Raw genomic sequence first — 19,016 nt, 5'->3', positions numbered from 1 at the left:
GAAATTTGTGTCACATTAACAGACACATTATACAATAACTGAGTAATGAATTGCTATGTTATGCCGCAGCGTTTAGATTTGTAAACCCCCAATCGTACTGAACTCCCAGAAATGTCTCTATTTAGTCGCTGAGTCCGCAGGTGTCGGTCTAAGGTGCATACAGTATGACTGGTCATGCTTTCCCATCGGCGTTTTGCGATAGTTAAGCTAGTCCATCCTTGAATTGACTTTGTGAGCCACCGCGTAGGAATTCTTCCTACCTGTTATGTGGAGATGCTCTCGTAATCTTACGTCCCCTTGCACAGCCGTAGCAAAGCCGTCGTATTCTGAAAATGCAATACTTTGTCTACGTTTTACGTAATGAAGCGGGAAATTTTTTTGCACGAATAATTTGTACACGGGATGCCATTATGGTGCGTTTATTTTAGACACACCGTAAAATCAACTTGTTCAAACTGATAAGAAAGTAACTGTTAACGATACATATGATCTACCGCAAGTCTAGGTCGAAAGACATCCTATCGACGACTGCTGGCAAAACAAGTTTGATCATCGATCCATCGTACTTTACTAAAAAGGCACAGTGAATTATGCTATCCATTTGGTAGTCACAATTTCAATGGTCAACAGTGTAACGTATCTTTTGTTCAGGGAGAAAGATTCAACTCTGTTTAATAATTACATGTATTTTCGTGCATCGAAAAATGTGTGTGCGAATTCCTAATGGACCAAACAGCTGAGGTGGTCGGTCCCTAGGCTTACACACTATTTAAACTAACTTAAACTAACTTGTGCTAAGAACAACACACACACCCTGCCCGAGGGAGGACTCGAACCTCCGGTGGGAGAGGCTGCGCAGTCCATGACATGACGCCTCTAGCTGCGTAGCCACTCCGCCCGGCTTTCGTGCGTCACTGATGTGCTTGGGAAGTGAACAAAGCATACGCCAAATGATGCCATTACAACTACAGTTAGAATCTTTAATTACTCCATTACGTAATACGTAAAATGTTTTTATTCTAAAAATTGTGTTATTAGCATCATTTACGTTAACTGAACAGAGGTCGCTCAATATGAGGGAAAGTGCTGCTCTACGAGTTATACGCCTCAGTTTTTAACATTAGTTTTGTTGCTATTCTGTTGATCAGAAACGACAAATGGACTCACAAGCTAACTTATTACGTAGTGAGTTATAAGTATATTTCTCTAATATGAATCTGTGATTTGCTTTAGTATAGTATACCAAGTAAACGTAGCAGTGAAATACATGTAGCATTAAAAATAATTTTAATATAATGATTATAACATTTACTTAAAATTTTAATCGTTTAGTACAACGATATGGACAAATCATTCAAAGATGTATACAATTCATACAAATCAGATATGTCAATAACAGATTTGGCACATGCATGATACCCATGCATTAAGATGCACATCGTTGTTCTGGTCTGCAGTTCATAGACTGGTCTGATGCAGTTTCCATGCTATTCTATACTGTGCAACCCTCTTAATCTCTTGATAATCTCTTGATAACTATTGAAATCTACATCCTTTTCATCTCGCTTTCTGTAATGAAGCCTTAACCTCCCTCTACAATTTTTACTCTTCATCGACCCTTCGTCTCCGTTTGCAGTTTTTACCTTTATCATTCCATGGTCTTCCTCTACAAATTTTCAACCTTCGTCAACCCTTGGTCTCTCTATACATTTTCTAAAATCCTTAAGCAAGCCTTAGTCTCCCTCTACTATTTTTGCCTTTCATAAATACTTGGCCCCCTGTAAAATTATTACCATTCATCTATCCTTGGTCTCACTCTACTAGTTTCACCCTTTCCCAAGCCTTGGCTCCCTGTACAATTCTTACTCTTCATCAAACCTTGGTTTCCCTTCACATTTTTTTCCCTTCACCAAGCCCTGGTCTCCCTCTAAAATTTTAACCCTATACCGAGCCTTGGTCTCTCTCTATAATTTTCACATTTCATCTAGCCTTGGCCCTCTACCATTCTTGCCGTTCATCAAGTCATGGTTTCCGTCCACAGTTTCTATCCTTCATATTTTCCTCCATTACCAAACTGATGTTTGCTTGATACCTCAGGATGTGATTTACCAAGTGATCCTTTTTTTAATCATGTAGTTACAAAACTTTCTTTTCTTCCCTTTTCCATTCAGTACTTCAATAGCTACCGATCTTCCCATCTGATGTTAAGTATACATCTGTGACATCAAATTACAAAAGCTTCTGTTCTCTCCTTCTCGAAACAGTTTGTCTTCTATTTTTCACTTCAATACAAGACTACACTCAAGACAGATTCCTTTACGAAAGGCTTCTTACCAATTACATTCGATAGTAACAAGTTCCTCTTTCCCACAAATACTTTTCTTCGTTTCACCTGTCCGCATTTTATATTGTCTTGACTTCGGGTCATCGTTAGTTATTTCGCTGTCGGAATAGCAAATCTCCTCTACTATTTTTAGTGTCTCATTTCCTGAGACTGTATCACATTGCCCTTGTTTTACTTCTTTTGAAGATACTATCCAGTCCGTTGAAGTCATCTTCCAAGCCCTTTGCCGTCTCCGACAGAATTACTATGCAATCGGTTAACCTTAAATAAAGTATTTGGCCACCATGAACTTTAATTCATTTTTCCAATTTCTTCTTGGTTTTCTTTACAGCTTTCTCAATGTACAGATCGATTATCGTCGATTATAAGCTACAACTCTTCCTGACTCAGTTTTCCAGCACGCCTACTGCTTTCCTCTCGTATCCTTAAACTCTTATTTCTGTCTGGTTTATATACAAGTTGTAATTTACCTCTGTTATCTTCATTTCAAAGAGCGTTTTCCCGTCAGTGTCGCCATAAGCTTTCTCTGAAGAGACAAATGCAAAAAACATGGGTTTGCCTTTGTTCAGTCTGTCGTTTAAGAAAAATCGTAGGGTCACTATTGCTTCCCGTGTTCCTGCATTTCTCCCGAACCAAACCTGATATTCCCCGGGGCTGCCTGCAACTAGTATTTCATAATTTAGTAAATAATTCGTATCACTCTCACAGAACTCATTAACCTGACGATCCGATAACATCCTCTCCTCTCAACACCTGTCATCTTTTTATTTGGAATCATTACATCATTCTCAAATCTAAAGGTACCTTCCTGGCTCACCAGCTTTAACAGTTTTGTTATGGCATGCCCTCTCAAGGATCTCACTAATTCTACAACAGAACAGTAATTGCGACATCAGAAAACAGTATTAATAAACCCCTCTAGATAACATACAAATATCAAACTTAACATCCTAGATACCACTAACACTTTGATATTTGTACGTCACCCTCCAAATAAACAATCAACGTAAGAAATGAACGTTATATAACGACAATAACACGTGAGCATCTCATAAACCTGTTTTGTAATAAAGTAAAAAAGGGGAGTGTAACAGTTCAGAAAAGTGACAGTGACAAAATGAGTTTTTTAACACATTTGACACAACGGGAAACAAAATTACAGAGTCAGAAACTGTTAGAACTGTTAGTAATACGCTAAATAACGCGATATGATACGTAAATTTACAGTCAGAAATGGACGAAAAAGAGCGAAGTGCAAAGCTATTCTTGTTTGAAGATTGCAAAATGAGAGGAAGATATAAAACTACGAGCACAAAGCAACTGATAGGGTCATTTGAGGTATTTATAAATATCTTCCATTAGTATTTCTGTCAGTGCAGCAAAAACGTACTATACGTCATGCCTCAGATTTATAACATTTGCCTTTAGCTATGTATGTAAACCACCGTCAAATTTAAAACGTAATCATCACTTTTTGAGTACGTAAATACCTCTAAGCTGAAATTCCTATAATGTCCACCACATGTTATCATTTAATAATAATTTTCAGATAGGGTAATAAACAAAAACACACTGAAGATAGCACAGAAAGTGCTGAACAAAGTTTGAAAGAAGCAAAAACATTCACGCAGGTGCACAGGGGCATATCTCCTCGGTAGAGGATTGCATATGTTTCGTAAGATTTTTCGGCTTAGAAAAAGCGTTCTACAATGCAAAATGGTGAAAATTTTCAACATTCTGGCAAAAATAGGAGTAAGCTATAAGAGTAAGAAGGGTAATTTGCAATATGTACAAGAACGAAGAGGAAGTAATAAGAATGATGAACCAAGAACGAAGTGCTAGGATGAATAAGGATGCAAGACAAGGATGAAGTTTTGTGTCCCTACTGTTCAATCAATACATGGAAGAAGCAACGAAGAAGCAAAGATAGGTTCAGAAGAGGAATTAAAATTCATTGTGATAGAATATCGGTGATTACATTCGCAGATGGCATTGCTGCCCTCTGTGAAAGTTAAGAAGAATTACTGCACGTGTCGAATGAACAGACTAATGAGTATAGAATATGGACTGGGATTTAACCTAAGAGAGGCGAAAATAATGAGGAGCAGCAAAAATGGAATTAGCGATAAACTCAAAATCAAATTTGGGGCAGAAATAAGATTAACGATAAATTTAAAATCAAAGTTGGGGACCATGTATAAGACGAAGTTAAGAAATTCTGCTACCTTGGAAGCAAAATAACGCATGAACGATGAAGCAAGGAAGACATGAAAAGCCCAGGCTAGCAGGCCATTCCTGGCCAAAGAAGTCTACAAATATCAAAAGTCGTCCGTAATGTGAGGAGTAAATTTCTGAGAATATGCGATTGGAGCACAACTTTGTGTTGTAGTGAACCATGGATTATTTGGAAACCAGTAAAGAATCGAGGTGTTTGAAATGTGGTGCTACAGAAGGGGTTGAAGATTAGGTGGTCTGATAAGGCAGAGAATGAGGAGGTTCTCCGCACAATCGGAACCGAAAGGTACACATAGAGAACAATGATGAAAGGACAGAATGTTACGGGATGTGTTAGCATGTCAAGGAATAACTTCCTTGCTGCTGGTGGAAGCTTTAGACTCTAGGTCTAGATGTATGACTTGGGGTGTCAGTGCTACTCGAAGAAGTTGGCACAAGACAGGAATTAGCGGTGAACTGAATGAAACCGATCAAGATACTGATGATGAAAGAAATGCTGATTTCGAAACTCGGAAATACATGAGTTATTCAGTTTACCCAAATACCATGTCCTTAATTTCCTACCGATCTGCAATTTCTTCAGTTTTAATCTGCAGTTCACCACAAATAAATTATGCTTAGAGTCAACATCTGTCACCGTGCGAGATGTCTCAATGGTTAGCACCGAGGACTCGTATTCGGGAGGACGACGGTTCAAACTTGCGTCCGGCGATTCTGGTTTAGGTTTTCCGTGATTTCCCTAAATCACTCCAGGCAAATGCCGGGATGGTTCCTTTGAAAGGGCACAGTCGATTTCCTTCGCAATCCTTGACACAATCGGATCTTGTGCTGCGATTCTAATGACCTCGATACTGACGGGACGTTAAACCCATCCTTCCTTTTCCTTCCACATCTTTTCTTGGATATTTTTAGAATTTGAGTTCTGCTTCCTCTCTTGCCTTTATGTAAGCCATCTGGAGCCTCTTCCATATGCATTAAGTTCTTACACGTAGTGTTTTCAGTGACTAAACTGAGGACTGTACAAAATTCTACTATATGGCTTTCCCGTTTATTCTTGTGCCGTATTCAAAGTTCTCCTGCAATTTTCCCTACTCGTCATATGTGTTACTGATAACTTTAGCGAATATGTTCTACATTACAGAACGACATCTGATATGTCTGTAATAGGAAGGAAGATTGGGTCTACGTCTAGTCGACGATGAGGTCGTTATAGCCGGGGCCCAAGTACGTTTTTGGGACGGATGAAGAGAGGAACAAGCCGATTCTTTTACAAAGGAACAGTCTGGTATTTATCCCAAGCTTAAATGATTCAGAGAAACCACGGAAAAGTTAAATGAGGATCGCCGACGAGGATTTGTAACGCAGTCCTCCTGAATGGGAGTGCAGTAACCATCACTGGGCCACCTGGCTTGTTTACATATCTTTAAGTCTTCTATCTTGATAATTAGTAAACTTACAGCATCCAGAGAGATTAGCGTAAAGCGAGCCACCAGAAAAATAAAAAGTGGGTAACATACACGTTGTTACACTGATATAGATACAAAGGAAAGGTGGGAGTAGAGAACAATGTAACAAGAAAATAATCCTAGTAAACAAAGGTCTCTAAACCAGTGAGTTTCCTTATTCGAAGTGTGCACCAGATCACTAAAGCCAGTGCCACAACACTATTACTGTCTAAGGCTACGTTGGGATGATGCTCCTTGCGGCTGGAAGATGGGTATGTTTTACAGGTATTAAGATACACTGGTATACTTTCATGTGGCTGTTGGCGACTGCATATCACGAATCTTCGACGACGAGTGCACTGATCGTGGCTAGCGAGTACTACGGCCTACTAGGCCCATGACTTGAATTTTTTTGTGGAGGAAGGTGTTTTTAGGTTTTGTATATTTCAGTCCTGCTGATAGTATCGAACCCCGAGAACGCATTGTGGATGGTTGTGGATGTATTTGGAAAACGACTTGAACTTTATGGGCATCGATGAGGAGACGTGCTGGAGACGGCCTTCACGTGAATGACGACTATATGGGAACATACGGATTGTTCTCAAGCGCACATTTACCGTTTGTATCCTCGGGGACTCTATTAAAACGTGTTCAAAACCATATTGCGGTACCTATGTTATTCCGAATTACGATCCAAAGTCCCTTTGGACACGATGCAATGTCGTGTTTATAAGCCGACACCGGGCAAGAGGCTTTCATTTAATTGTCAGCCCTGTTCTGGAATATACATAATGGATGTACGAGTACAGGCTGCAGACGCATGGTTGACGAGATATGGAAACTTGAGTCGTGCATGAATAGCCAAATGGTAAGGCGACAACTCGCGATAAGCGGGAAATCCGGGTTCGATACCGTGTCAGCACAAATTTTCATTGTCTTCATTCAATTCTACAACCCCTGTATACACTTCCTGGTGGGCAAACGGGGTGTAGATAAAAAAATGGGAAATACCTGTAGTGTTGTTAACCAACAACTACTGGCGCCATAAATCACAACAAAATAAAAGTGTAGGCCAACTGTGTGTAAGCAGATTATTATATGTGGGTATGCACGCCAAAGGCCTGAGACTTGGAAAACTGCCGCTCAGACACCATCCCCACCTCCCCCGCCTCCCCCCTCAAAATACCCACTACAAATACAAGTGGTAATAAAGAATGTAAGTATAATGGTACGTTGTGGAACATCCCCTTACAAAAATTATGAATGACTGTGCTGATAAACCTCTTGCGTTATTTGATTTTCATACAGATGATCAAAACTGAACGTACTCAGACATTTCTCTCTTTACTTATTCTGATCATCACTAAACTGACACACAATATTTTTAGCGCAACGCAATCTGCCTTTCAACAATCCCTACAAAAGAATGACCCTGACTAACAATAACCTATACCTTTCATGAATCACCTACCCCACAAAAATCTTTGTTACTCGAACTACTGCAATACAGCGAGTGCCAATACTGCCAGCTAAATAAAAGATTCTAACTACTGGAGGCACTAACTCGTGATAGGCATAGTTAGCAAATGAAAGATTTTGATACAGAACAAACAATGTACACTCCTGGAAATTGAAATAAGAACACCGTGAATTCATTGTCCAAGGAAGGGGAAACTTTATTGACACATTCCTGGGGTCAGATACATCACATGATCTCACTGACAGAACCACAGGCACATAGACACAGGCAACAAAGCATGCACAATGTCGGCACTAGTACAGTGTATATCCACCTTTCGCAGCAATGCAGGCTGCTATTCTCCCATGGAGACGATCGTAGAGATGCTGGATGTAGTCCTGTGGAACTGCTTGCCATGCCATTTCCACCTGGCGCCTCAGTTGGACCAGCATTCGTGCTGGACGTGCAGACCGCGTGAGACGACGCTTCATCCAGTCCCAAACATGCTCAATGGGGGACAGATCCGGAGATCTTGCTGGCCAGGGTAGTGGACTTACACCTTCTAGAGCACGTTGGGTGGCACGGGATACATGCGGACGTGCATTGTCCTGTTGGAACAGCAAGTTCCGTTGCCGGTCTAGGAATGGTAGAACGATGGGTTCGATGACGGTTTGGATGTACCGTGCACTATTCAGTGTCCCCTCGACGATCACCAGAGGTGTACGGCCAGTGTAGGAGATCGCTCCCCACACCATGATGCCGGGTGTTGGCCCTGTGTGCCTCGGTCGTATGCAGTCCTGATTGTGGCGCTCACCTGCACGGCGCCAAACACGCATACGACCATCATTGGCACCAAGGCAGAAGCGACTCTCATCGCTGAAGACGAAACGTCTCCATTCGTCCCTCCATTCACGTCTGTCGCGACACCACTGGAGGCTGGCTGCACGATGTTGCGGCGTGAGCGGAAGACGGCCTAACGGTGTGCGGGGCCGTAGCCCAGCTTCATGGAGACGGTTGCGAACGGTCCTCGCCGATACCCCAGGAGCAACAGTGTCCCTAATTTGCTGGGAAGTGGCGGTGCGGTCCCCTACGGCACTGCGTACGATCCTACGGTCTTGGCGTGCATCCGTGCGTCGCTACGGTCCGGTCCCAGGTCGACGGGCACGTGCACCTTCCGCCGACCACTGGCGACAACATCGATGTACTGTGGAGACCTCACGCCCCACGTGTTGAGCAATTCGGCGGTACATCCACCCGGCCTCCCTCATGCCCACTATACGCCCTCGCTCAAAGTCCGTCAACTGCACATACGGTTCACGTCCACGCTGTCGCGGCATGCTACCAGTGTTAAAGACTGCGATGGAGCTCCGTATGCCACGGCAAACTGGCTGACACTGACGGCGGCGGTGCACAAATGTTGGGCAGCTAGCGCCATTCGACGGCCAACACCGCGGTTCCTGGTGTGTCCGCTGTGCCGTGCGTGTGATTGTTGCTTGTACAGCCCTCTCGCAGTGTCCGGAGCAAGTATGGTGGGTCTGACACACCGGTGTCAATGTGTTCTTTTTTCCATTTCCAGTAGTGTATTTACCTTAACAGTGTTCGAAGTCTTACAAATTTTACTCTTTCTGATGGACACACGTCCAGATCATCCGCTCTCAAAACTCCGCCATCTCTCTCCTCATATCCACCACTGCTGGCGGCTCACCTCCAACTGCGCAACGCTACGCGCTGTTCACATCCAACTGCCCAACACTACAATAGTAAATACTCCAGCAATGCAAACCAGCGACAGACTGCACACAGCACAGTCAGACTTTACCGACATAAAAACGTAAACAGCCTACTTACAGCTGTACTTCATTGTGACAATAAAGAGGATGTCTCCTGTGCTTCAGGGCTGAAGGTGCTCATGGACTTCGTGCCGAACCACTGCAGTGAAGAGCACGAGTGGTTCCAGAAGGCGACCAACACGTCACATCCGGAACACGCCAAGTACCGCGAGTACTTTGTGTGGCACCCGGGCGTCGCCAAAGACAACGCGTCCCAGCCTGACGTGCCCAACAACTGGGTAAGTTCTCAGTCGACGTTTTATCCGCCGCGGTCTTTGACGTAAGCTCTTTCCCTGAGTGGCCAAGACTTATGGGAAAGTAAAGGTACACGCGTTGGTCGTGGGTAGCTGCAGCCCAGGCGATACATTTGTTGACGTGCTCCCTTGGTACCTTTGGGTCGCTGACGCCTCACAACATATCGGCGGGCATCTGACACAGCAGACCGCCGTTCGCCCCGTATGGCACTACAGGGGGCGGGGATAACGAGGTATACGACCCATGAAACGAACTCGTGACGTCACACTAGTCGGCTTGGCCGCCACACTTCATGAACGCACGACTCCGTGCGGGGCCCACAGGAAATCAATATTTAATTGAAAAGGTACCTCCTAAAAGTCTGGACTTCGTTGTGTGCTGTCGAGAAGTTGATGCATTTAAAGCAGACAGTCAAAAGCACTACACCTTCAGGCCACGAGTGGCCTACTGGGACCATCCGACCGCCGTGTCATCCTCTGTGGACGATGCGGATAGGAGGGGCGTGGGGTCGGCACACCGCTCTCCCTGCCGTTATAATGGTATTCTTGACCGAAGCCGCCACTATTCGCTCGAGCAGCTCCTCAATTGGCATCACGAGGCTGAGAGCACTCCGAAAAATAGCAACAGCGCGTGGCGTCCTGGATGGTCACGCATCCCAGTGCCGACCACACCCGACAGCGCTTGTTGTTGTTGTGGTCTTCAGTCCTGAGACTGGTTTGATGAAGCTCTCCATACTACCCTATCCTGTACAAGGTTCTCCCTCTAAGATTTTTATCCTCCACGCTGCCCTCAAATGCCAAATTTGTGTTTCCTTGATGCCTCAGAACATTTCCTACTAACCGGTCACTTCTCTTTGTCAAGTTGTGCCACAAACTCCTCTTCTCCCCAATTCTACTCAATACTTCATCATTAGTTATGTGGTCTACCCATGTAATCTTCAGCATTCCTCTGTAGCACCACAATTCGAAAGCTTCTATTCTCTTCTTGTCCAAACTGTTTATCGTCCATGTTTCACTTCCATACATGACAACACTCCATACAAATACTTTCAGAAACGACTTCCTGGCACTTAAACCTACACTGGATGTTAACAAATTTCTCTTCTTCAGAAACGCTTCCCCTGCCATTGCCAGTCTACATTTTATACCTTCTCTACATCGAACATCATCAGTTATTTTGCTCCCCAAATAGCAAAACTCCTTTACTACTTTAAGTGTCTCATTTGCTAATCTAATTCCCTCAGCATCACCGGACTTAATTCGACTACATTCCATTACCCTCTTTTTGCTTTTGTTGATGTTCATCTTATATCCTCCTTTCAAGACACTGTCCATTCCGTTCAACTGCTCCTCCAAGTTCTTTGCCGTCTCTGATAGAATTACAATGTCATCGGCGAACCTCAAAGTTTTTATTTCCTCTCCATGGATTTTAATACCTACTCCGAATTTTTCTTTTGTTTCCTTTACTGCTCGCTCAATATACAGATTGAATAACATCGGGGAGAGGCTGCAATCCTGTCTCACTCCCTTCCCAACCACTGCTTCCCTTTCATGTCCCTCGACTGCCGTCTGGTTTCTGTACAAACTGTAAATAGCCTTTCGCTCCCTGTATTTTACCCCTGCCACCTTTAGAATTTGAAAGAGAGTATTCCAGTCAACATTGTCAAAAGCTTTCTCTAAGTCTACAAATGCTAGAAGTGTAGGTTTGCCTTTCCTTAATCTTTCTTTTAAGATAAGTCGTAAGGACAGTATTGGCTGACGTGTTCCAATATTTCTACGGAATCCAAACTGATCTTCCCCGAGATCGGCTTCTACCAGTGTTTGCAGCGCTTAACTTGGGTGATCTCACGGGAACCGGTGTAACCACTGCAGCGAGGCCGTTGCCAAAGCAGACACTAAAGAATTACTGAACTCGTCTGAGATAGTTATTCGCTCCCCGTCAGAGTCGTCACTTGCTGTGACGTATGCACCATAGCCTGTGTTTCTCGTGGGCCTCGCACGGAAGCGACGTGACGTCAGTTCGACAAAACTTGTCGTCTCATTCGGCGGTTTACGCTTCAGAAAACATCATCTGTGCGACACTGAAGATCCAGTGTCGATACTGCTGACATCGGGAATTCGAATTCTTGTGTGACCTGCGACTTGCTGTAACGCTTGTGGCTTGCACCGATTATAACCCTACTTTCCAAGTCGATTAAAACGCGACGAGCTGCCACGTTCAGAGTACGTCTATCTGTAACAGATTGCTCATATACCGAGTCTACACTCGCACCTTACTCCATGCCTAGCAGCAATATTAGGCGGTAACACACGCCACATTTTCAAATTGGGCCACAGCTCCAACCACTTCAGGCCACTCAGTTTACATAAACCAAGCCCTGTATTTTTTCCAGCGTGCTTTTTTTTTGGCGATGCGGTAAAGTCCTGTGTTATGTTGTCAGCGTAAGCAAAATGCCGTGCTGGGAGATCCGGCGTGGTACAGTTACGGGGTGCGTGGGAGAATGACTCAGCTGTAGCCTTAGGTGTCAGTCGTAATGAGCGTCGTGGCATGGACTAAAAGCCACAAAAATTATATAAGCACATTCACTGTTCCTGTGCTTCTCAGGAACGAGCAGTTCCTCGATATTCTGGAATGCTTTCTCAAACTGCACGACGTGCGTCTCACATTAATTTCTCTGAAGAATATGACACAGAATAAACATATATTATTTACCTATCGTACGAATGTTTAGTGAGCCTACCTACACCCTACGTCACTTTCTTCGTATGCGGAGTGCAATACAGATTTCGCACAGTCATTTTATGTTTGAAGAGAAGTGCTTGCACGAGGCCACAGAGCCCTAGTACCTGTTGAAGTCGATGATGAAACGAAGTGAAACAAAAACAAAAATAATGGTAATAGAGTTATAAGAAAGTGAAACTGTGGTGTCACCGCCAGACACCACACTTGCTACGTGGTAGCCTTTAAATCGGCCGCGGTCCGTTAGTATACGTCGGACCCGCGTGTCGTCACTATCAGTGACTGCAGACCGAGCGCCGCCACGCGGCAGGTCTAGTCTAGAGAGACTCCTTAGCATTCGGACCAGTTGGACAGCCAACTTTGCTAGCGATGGTTCACTGTCTACATACGCTCTCATTTGCAGAGACGACACTTTATTATAGCCTTCAGCTACGTCATTTGCTACGACCTAGCAAGGCGCCATATTCAGTTACTATAATTACTTCAAGAATGTATTCTGAACAGATAATATTGTGAATCATGCACCGTCAAGAGCGACGTTCATCATTAATGGATTAAAGTTAACTATCAAACTAATTACGTCCGCTTTCTGAATTCTCATTCCTTGTCATGTTGCAGAACTCACGTCAGTACAGTTCTTCCCTCCTCACGCTAGACTGCTTGAGCTAAAACGCGTGCATTTAGGCCTCCACTCGTAAAATGCTATTGGCTCTTCAGCTAACACAAAAGAAACAAAGAAAATAGTAAGAGAGTTATAACAAGGAAAAGTAACAAAAGAAATGGCTCTCATGGAGCGTGATTTCTGTAGCCTGTGCAGTCATTTGCACTCAATAGAAACGGCATTAGACAGCTGCCGTATCGGCGCTTCTCTCGAAATGGAAAAAAATCTACGCTGCTTTTTCTCCGTTGGGGACCACAATCGTAATATACTTATCAAATGAAATTATTGCAGCCATTTGACTCTCTATTTTTATTGTTTATTTAATTCACTGTCGTGATTTCGACTGTTCTACCATTTACATGAACAATGGTGGAAATTCCATTGTTCGTTTCGCTGCTTCTGTCGTCGCCTTGGTGTTCCGACGTTGCCTTGATCTTCACACAAATATAGTAAGAATCGCTAGCTATACCCGGAGAACTTCGTTCCGCCTCTGAAAATCTTTATATGTTATAGCTGACCCAGCAAACGTTGTTTTCCTACATAAATTATTTCTAGTCTATAAGAATAATGTATACGTGTAACACAATGTATACGTGTAACACAATAGGCGTTGTTGGCGGGAGCTCGTGACACAAACAATAATAATGGCCGAAAACTGTGTAGAGTGTCAGAAAAGGCTTAGGGGGAAGTCCAGCAGTATCAGTCACTATTATTTCTATCTTTTCTACGGTAGATACCGCTGATTTAACAATTAATATAAGAACTGTTGTATATGTGGGGCTGTCACAGTTACAAAATGAAATAGGTGTTGAAAGGAACTATTTTGGAGAATAACTGAACACAGTTTCCTCCAGTACAAAGAAATGCATGTATGTGTTCTCTTGTTGTGTGTATAAATGAAATGAGATGCATGTAAAAGCCATGTGTTGGACGAGCATGCAGCAATTAATATTAAACAGAGAAAATACTTCACACGCAGTCACCTACTGATCTTGTGTAGAACACGAGAGAATGAAGTTCGCCTGGAATGCGAAAATATTACCCATTGTATCGACGTGACAATCGAGAACACAGTGGGGAAAATGACTAACATTGCCGAATTTGTCGATAGCCAGATCTTAGGGATCTGACTCAAAGGACACTCTCTCCTGGAAGATCGTGCATATACTAGAAATTAATTATTTGCTCGGTTTTAAGTTACAGAACTCCTTCCGCGATTAATTTGGTGAAGGGTGACAGGATTCCATTGTTTTTCCATAATATGCAGATATGCTCTGCGCGATACGTTTCAAGAGAGCCAATACGTCACTAACTGTGATATAAGAGGCAAACAGAAGACCGCAGTACATTCGATTTTGCGAGAACATTTAGTTGGGACAATGATCTTTTCCGAATGGACTCCATCGTATGTTGCCGAAGATAAAAGGCGGGAGTTAGTCACTTGCTGCAAAGAAACGCTAAAGAAAATTTCACTTAGGAACTCCAAAACGCGTATAGATAGTCGTATTGTCAGTCGAAACATAGGTATTTTCTTGCGAGCCGTAAACTAAGCAGCGGTTGAAATGTTTGAGGCTTCCAACATGAACCGAAACCAACAAAACAAAAGGTTTCGCTTGCCAAGCGCTTCCAAGAAAAAGATGTTTCTTTGATAAATATACATGCACTATGTGATCAGAAGTATCCGGACACCTGGCTGAAAACGGCTTAAAAGTTCGTGGCGCCCTCTATCGGTAATGCTGGAATTCAATATGGTGTTGGCCCACTCTTAGCCATGTTGGCAGCTTCCACTCTCGCAGGCATACGTTCAATCAGGTGCTGGAAGGTTTCTTGGGGAATGGCAGCTTATTCTTCACGGAGTGCTTCGCTGAGGACTCCAAAACATACCAAAGGAGTTCTGTAGGATTGAGGTCAGGACCCTGTGCAGGTCAGTCCATTACAGGGATGTTATTGTTGTGTAACCACTCCGCCACAGGCCGTGCTTTATGAACAGGTGCTCGATCGTCTTACTCTTCAACAGTGGGAAGCAAGAAGATGCTTAAAACATCAACGTGGGCCTGTGCTGTGATAGTGCCACGCAATAACAGCAAGGGGTGCAAGCCCCCTCCATGAAAAACCCGAATGCACCATAACACCACCGCCTCCTAATTACTGTTGGTACTATATCTACATCTACATCTACATGACTACTCTGCAATTCACATTTAAGTGCTTGGCAGAGGGTTCATCGAACCACAATCATACTATCTCTCTACTATTCCACTCCCGAGCAGCGAGCGGGAAAAACGAACACCTAAACCTTTCTGTTCGAGCTCTTATTTCTCTTATTTTATTTTGATGATCATTCCTACCTATGTAGGTTGGGCTCAACAAAATATTTTCGCATTCGGAAGAGAAAGTAGGTGACTGAAATTTCGTAAAAAGGTCTCGCCGCGACGAGAAACGTCTATGCTGTAATGACTTCCATCCCAACTCGTGTATCATATCTGCCACACTCTCTCCCCTATAACGTGATAATACAAAACGCTCTGCCCTTTTTTGCACCCTTTCGATGTCCTCCGTCAATCCCACCTGGTAAGGATCCCACACCGCGCAGCAATACTCCAACAGAGGACGAACGAGTGTAGTGTAAGCCGTCTCTTTAGTGGACTTATTGCATCTTCTAAGTGTCCCGCCAATGAAACGCAACCTTTGGCTCACCTTCCCGACAATATTATCTATGTGGTCCTTCCAACTGAAGTTGTTCGTAATTTTAACACCCAGGTACTTAGTTGAATTGACAGCCTTGAGAATTGTACTATTTATCGAGTAATCGAATTCCAACGGATTTCTTTTGGAACTCATGTGGATCATTTCACACTTTTCGTTATTTAGCGTCAACTGCCACCTGACACACCATACAGCAATCTTTTCTAAATCGCTTTGCAACTGATACTGGTCTTCGGATGACCTTACTAGACGGTAAATTACAGCATCATCTGCGAACAATCTAAGAGAACTGCTCAGATTGTCACCCAGGTCATTTATATAGATCAGGAACAGCAGAGGTCCCAGGACGCTTCCCTGGGGAACACCTGATATCACTTCAGTTTTACTCGATGATTTGCCGTCTATTACTACGAACTGCGACCTTCCTGACAGGAAATCACGAATCCAGTCGCACAACTGAGACGATAACCCATAGCTCCGCAGCTTTATTAGAAGTCGCTTGTGAGGAACGGTGTCTAAAGCTTTCCGGAAATCTACAAATACGAAATCAACTTGAGATCCCCGGTCGATAGCGGCCATTACTTTGTGCGAATAAAGAGCTAGCTGCGTTGCACAAGAGCGATGGTTTCTGAAGCCATGCTGATTACGTGTCAATAGATCGTTCCCTTCGAGGTGATTCATAATGTTTGAATACAGTATATGCTCCAAAACCCTACTGCAAACCGACGTCAATGATATAGGTCTGTAGTTAAATGGATTACTCCTACTACCCTTCTTGAACACTGGTGCGACCTGCGCAATTTTCCAATCTGTAGGTACAGATCTATCGGTGAGCGAGCGGTTGTATATGAGTGCTAAGTAGGGAGCTATAGTATCAGCGTAATCTGAAAGGAACCTAATCGGTATACAATCTGGATCTGAAGACTTGCCCGTATCAAGCGATTTGACTTGCTTCGCAACCCCTAAGGTATCTAATTCTAAGAAACTCATGCTAGCAGATGTTCGTGTTTCAAATTCTGGAATATTCCATTCGTCTTCCCTGGTGAAGGAATTTCGGAAAACTGCGTTCAATAACTCCGCTTTAGCGGCACAGTCATCGGTAACAGTACCATCGCCACTGCGCAGTGAAGGTATTGACTGCGTCTTGCCGCTTGTGTACTTTACATACGACCAGAATTTCTTCGCTGGCAGATGACGTTTACCGGGCATTCGCCATACCCATACCCTGTCATCGGATTGCCACATTGTGTACCATGATTCTTCACTCCACACAACATTTTTACACTGTTCAATCGTCCAGTGTTCACGCTCCTTACACCAAGCTAGGCGTTGTTTGGCATTTACCGGCGTGATGTGTGGCTTATGAGCAGCCGCTCGACCGTGAAATCTAAGTTTTCTCACCTCCTGCCTAACGCTCATAGTACTTGCAGTGGATCCTGATGCAGTTTGGAATTCCTGTGTGATGGTCTGGACTCTCTTCAACTGTATACGGTCTCTGTCAACCAACAGACGAGGCCTGTACGTTTTTGTGCTGCACGTTTCCCTTCACATTTCCTCTTCACTATCATTTCGGAAACAGTGGAACTAGGGATGTTTAGGTGTGTGGAAATCTCGCGTACAGACGTACAGCACAAGTGACACCCAATCATCTGACCACGTTCGAAGTGCGTGAGTTCTGCACAGCTCCCCATTCTGCTCTATCACGATGTCTAATGACTATTGAGGTCGCTGATATGGAGTACGTGGCAGTAGGTGGCAGTACAATGAACCTAATTTGAAAAACGTATGCTTTTGGTGGTCTCCGGATACTTTTTATCACATTGTTATGTCTGGTCCATTGGCTCAGGTGATCGACGTATATTTAATCCTGAATGGTATACAGTTTTTTCACTCCCAACTATCAATGAAATGACGAAAAACAACGTAAAACGTTGCTTTGTATATCATGACAATGCCAGCAGTCACGTGTCAGTTCAAGCAATTGATTACTTGACAGATAAATCAACATATTTATCTCCACTGTCGGTATGTACCTAACTTGTTGCCTAATGTCTTCTTTGTTGTTCTATGATAATCAAACAATGCATGGAGTACTATTTGCTTCACTTCGAGTAGCTGCTGAATCCTTACAAAAGCACATTTTTGAAATATCGGCATCCTTCTCTTCTTCTTCCCGTTTCTATACGAGTTCGGTACTGTTGTGTAGGTTTTGGCGGTGTTAGTGACAGTTGTTGGACCCTGACGCCAACCCTCCACCCATCTGCCTGATTCTAGAGAAGTTCTCATGCTGAGGTGAGAGAACATTTTCTAAATGTTTGCGCAGCATGTATCTGAGGTGGGACGTGGGTACCAGCCCGGTATGTGGGAAACCGCGTAAAAACCATATCCAGGCTGACCGGATAACCAGGTACCAGGTTCCACGTTCAAGCAGTCGCTCACACAGAAGAATCGTACAAACATACCGTGATTTGACCATCGTAAAACTCCCGCATAGACGACGTATTAATAAGCATCTCTGTTGTAGAGAAGCAATTGAAATATTTGAAAACAAACGTAGCTCCAGACCCGGATGGAATCCCAGTTTACTCTGTGGCACTGGCCTCTTACATGGACTGCACTTATTGTGAATTTCTAGCCCACGACGAAGTGCCAGGCTACTGGTAAAAAGCACAGGTGACTCCAGTATGAAAGAAGGGTAAAATAATGGACCCTCAAAATTACAAACTAATATCCCTAACTTCGGTGTGCTGCAGAATCATTTAACAAACTCGAATACAACATACTTTTTTGAGACTGAGAAGCTTATGTGTACGAATCAGCATGGTTTTCGAAAGCATTGTTCGTGCGCAACTCGGCTTTCCCATTTTTCGCATGATATACTGCGAACTACGGATGAAGGGCAACAGGCAGATTCCTTGTTTCTAGATTTCGGGAAAGTATTTGACACAGTGCCCCCATTGTAGGCCGTTAACGAAGGTACGAGCACGTGGAATAAGTTCACAGATATGTGACTGGCTTAAAGACTTCTTAAGTAATAGAACCCAGTATGTTGCCCACGACGGCCACTGTTCTTCAGGATTAAGGGTATCGTCAGGAGTGCCCCATGGAAAAGTGATTGGACCACACACATATATACACTCCTGGAAATTGAAATAAGAACACCGTGAATTCATTGTCCCAGGAAGGGGAAACTTTATTGACACATTCCTGGGGTCAGATACATCATATGATCACACTGACAGAACCACAGGCACATAGACACAGGCAACAGAGCATGCACAATGTCGGCACTAGCACAGTGTATATCCACCTTTCGCAGCAATGCAGGCTGCTATTCTCCCAT

At 43.6% G+C, this 19,016-nt stretch overlaps 1 protein-coding gene across 1 annotated transcript in view; it reads left to right on the top strand.

The window, feature by feature from the left end:
* The window catches only part of LOC126339955 (uncharacterized), a 284,117-nt gene that overhangs the window by 205,277 nt on the left and 59,824 nt on the right, over positions 1 to 19,016 (top strand). Inside the window, exon 13 of the mRNA XM_050001678.1 lies at positions 9,379 to 9,551. Coding sequence (XP_049857635.1) covers positions 9,379 to 9,551 — 173 coding nt within the window. The remainder of the gene's footprint in view (positions 1 to 9,378; positions 9,552 to 19,016) is intronic.

Source organism: Schistocerca gregaria, chromosome 1 (genome assembly GCF_023897955.1).
Source record: "Schistocerca gregaria isolate iqSchGreg1 chromosome 1, iqSchGreg1.2, whole genome shotgun sequence".
Taxonomy (NCBI): domain Eukaryota; kingdom Metazoa; phylum Arthropoda; class Insecta; order Orthoptera; family Acrididae; genus Schistocerca; species Schistocerca gregaria.
This window is presented reverse-complemented; position numbering and strand designations above follow the sequence as displayed.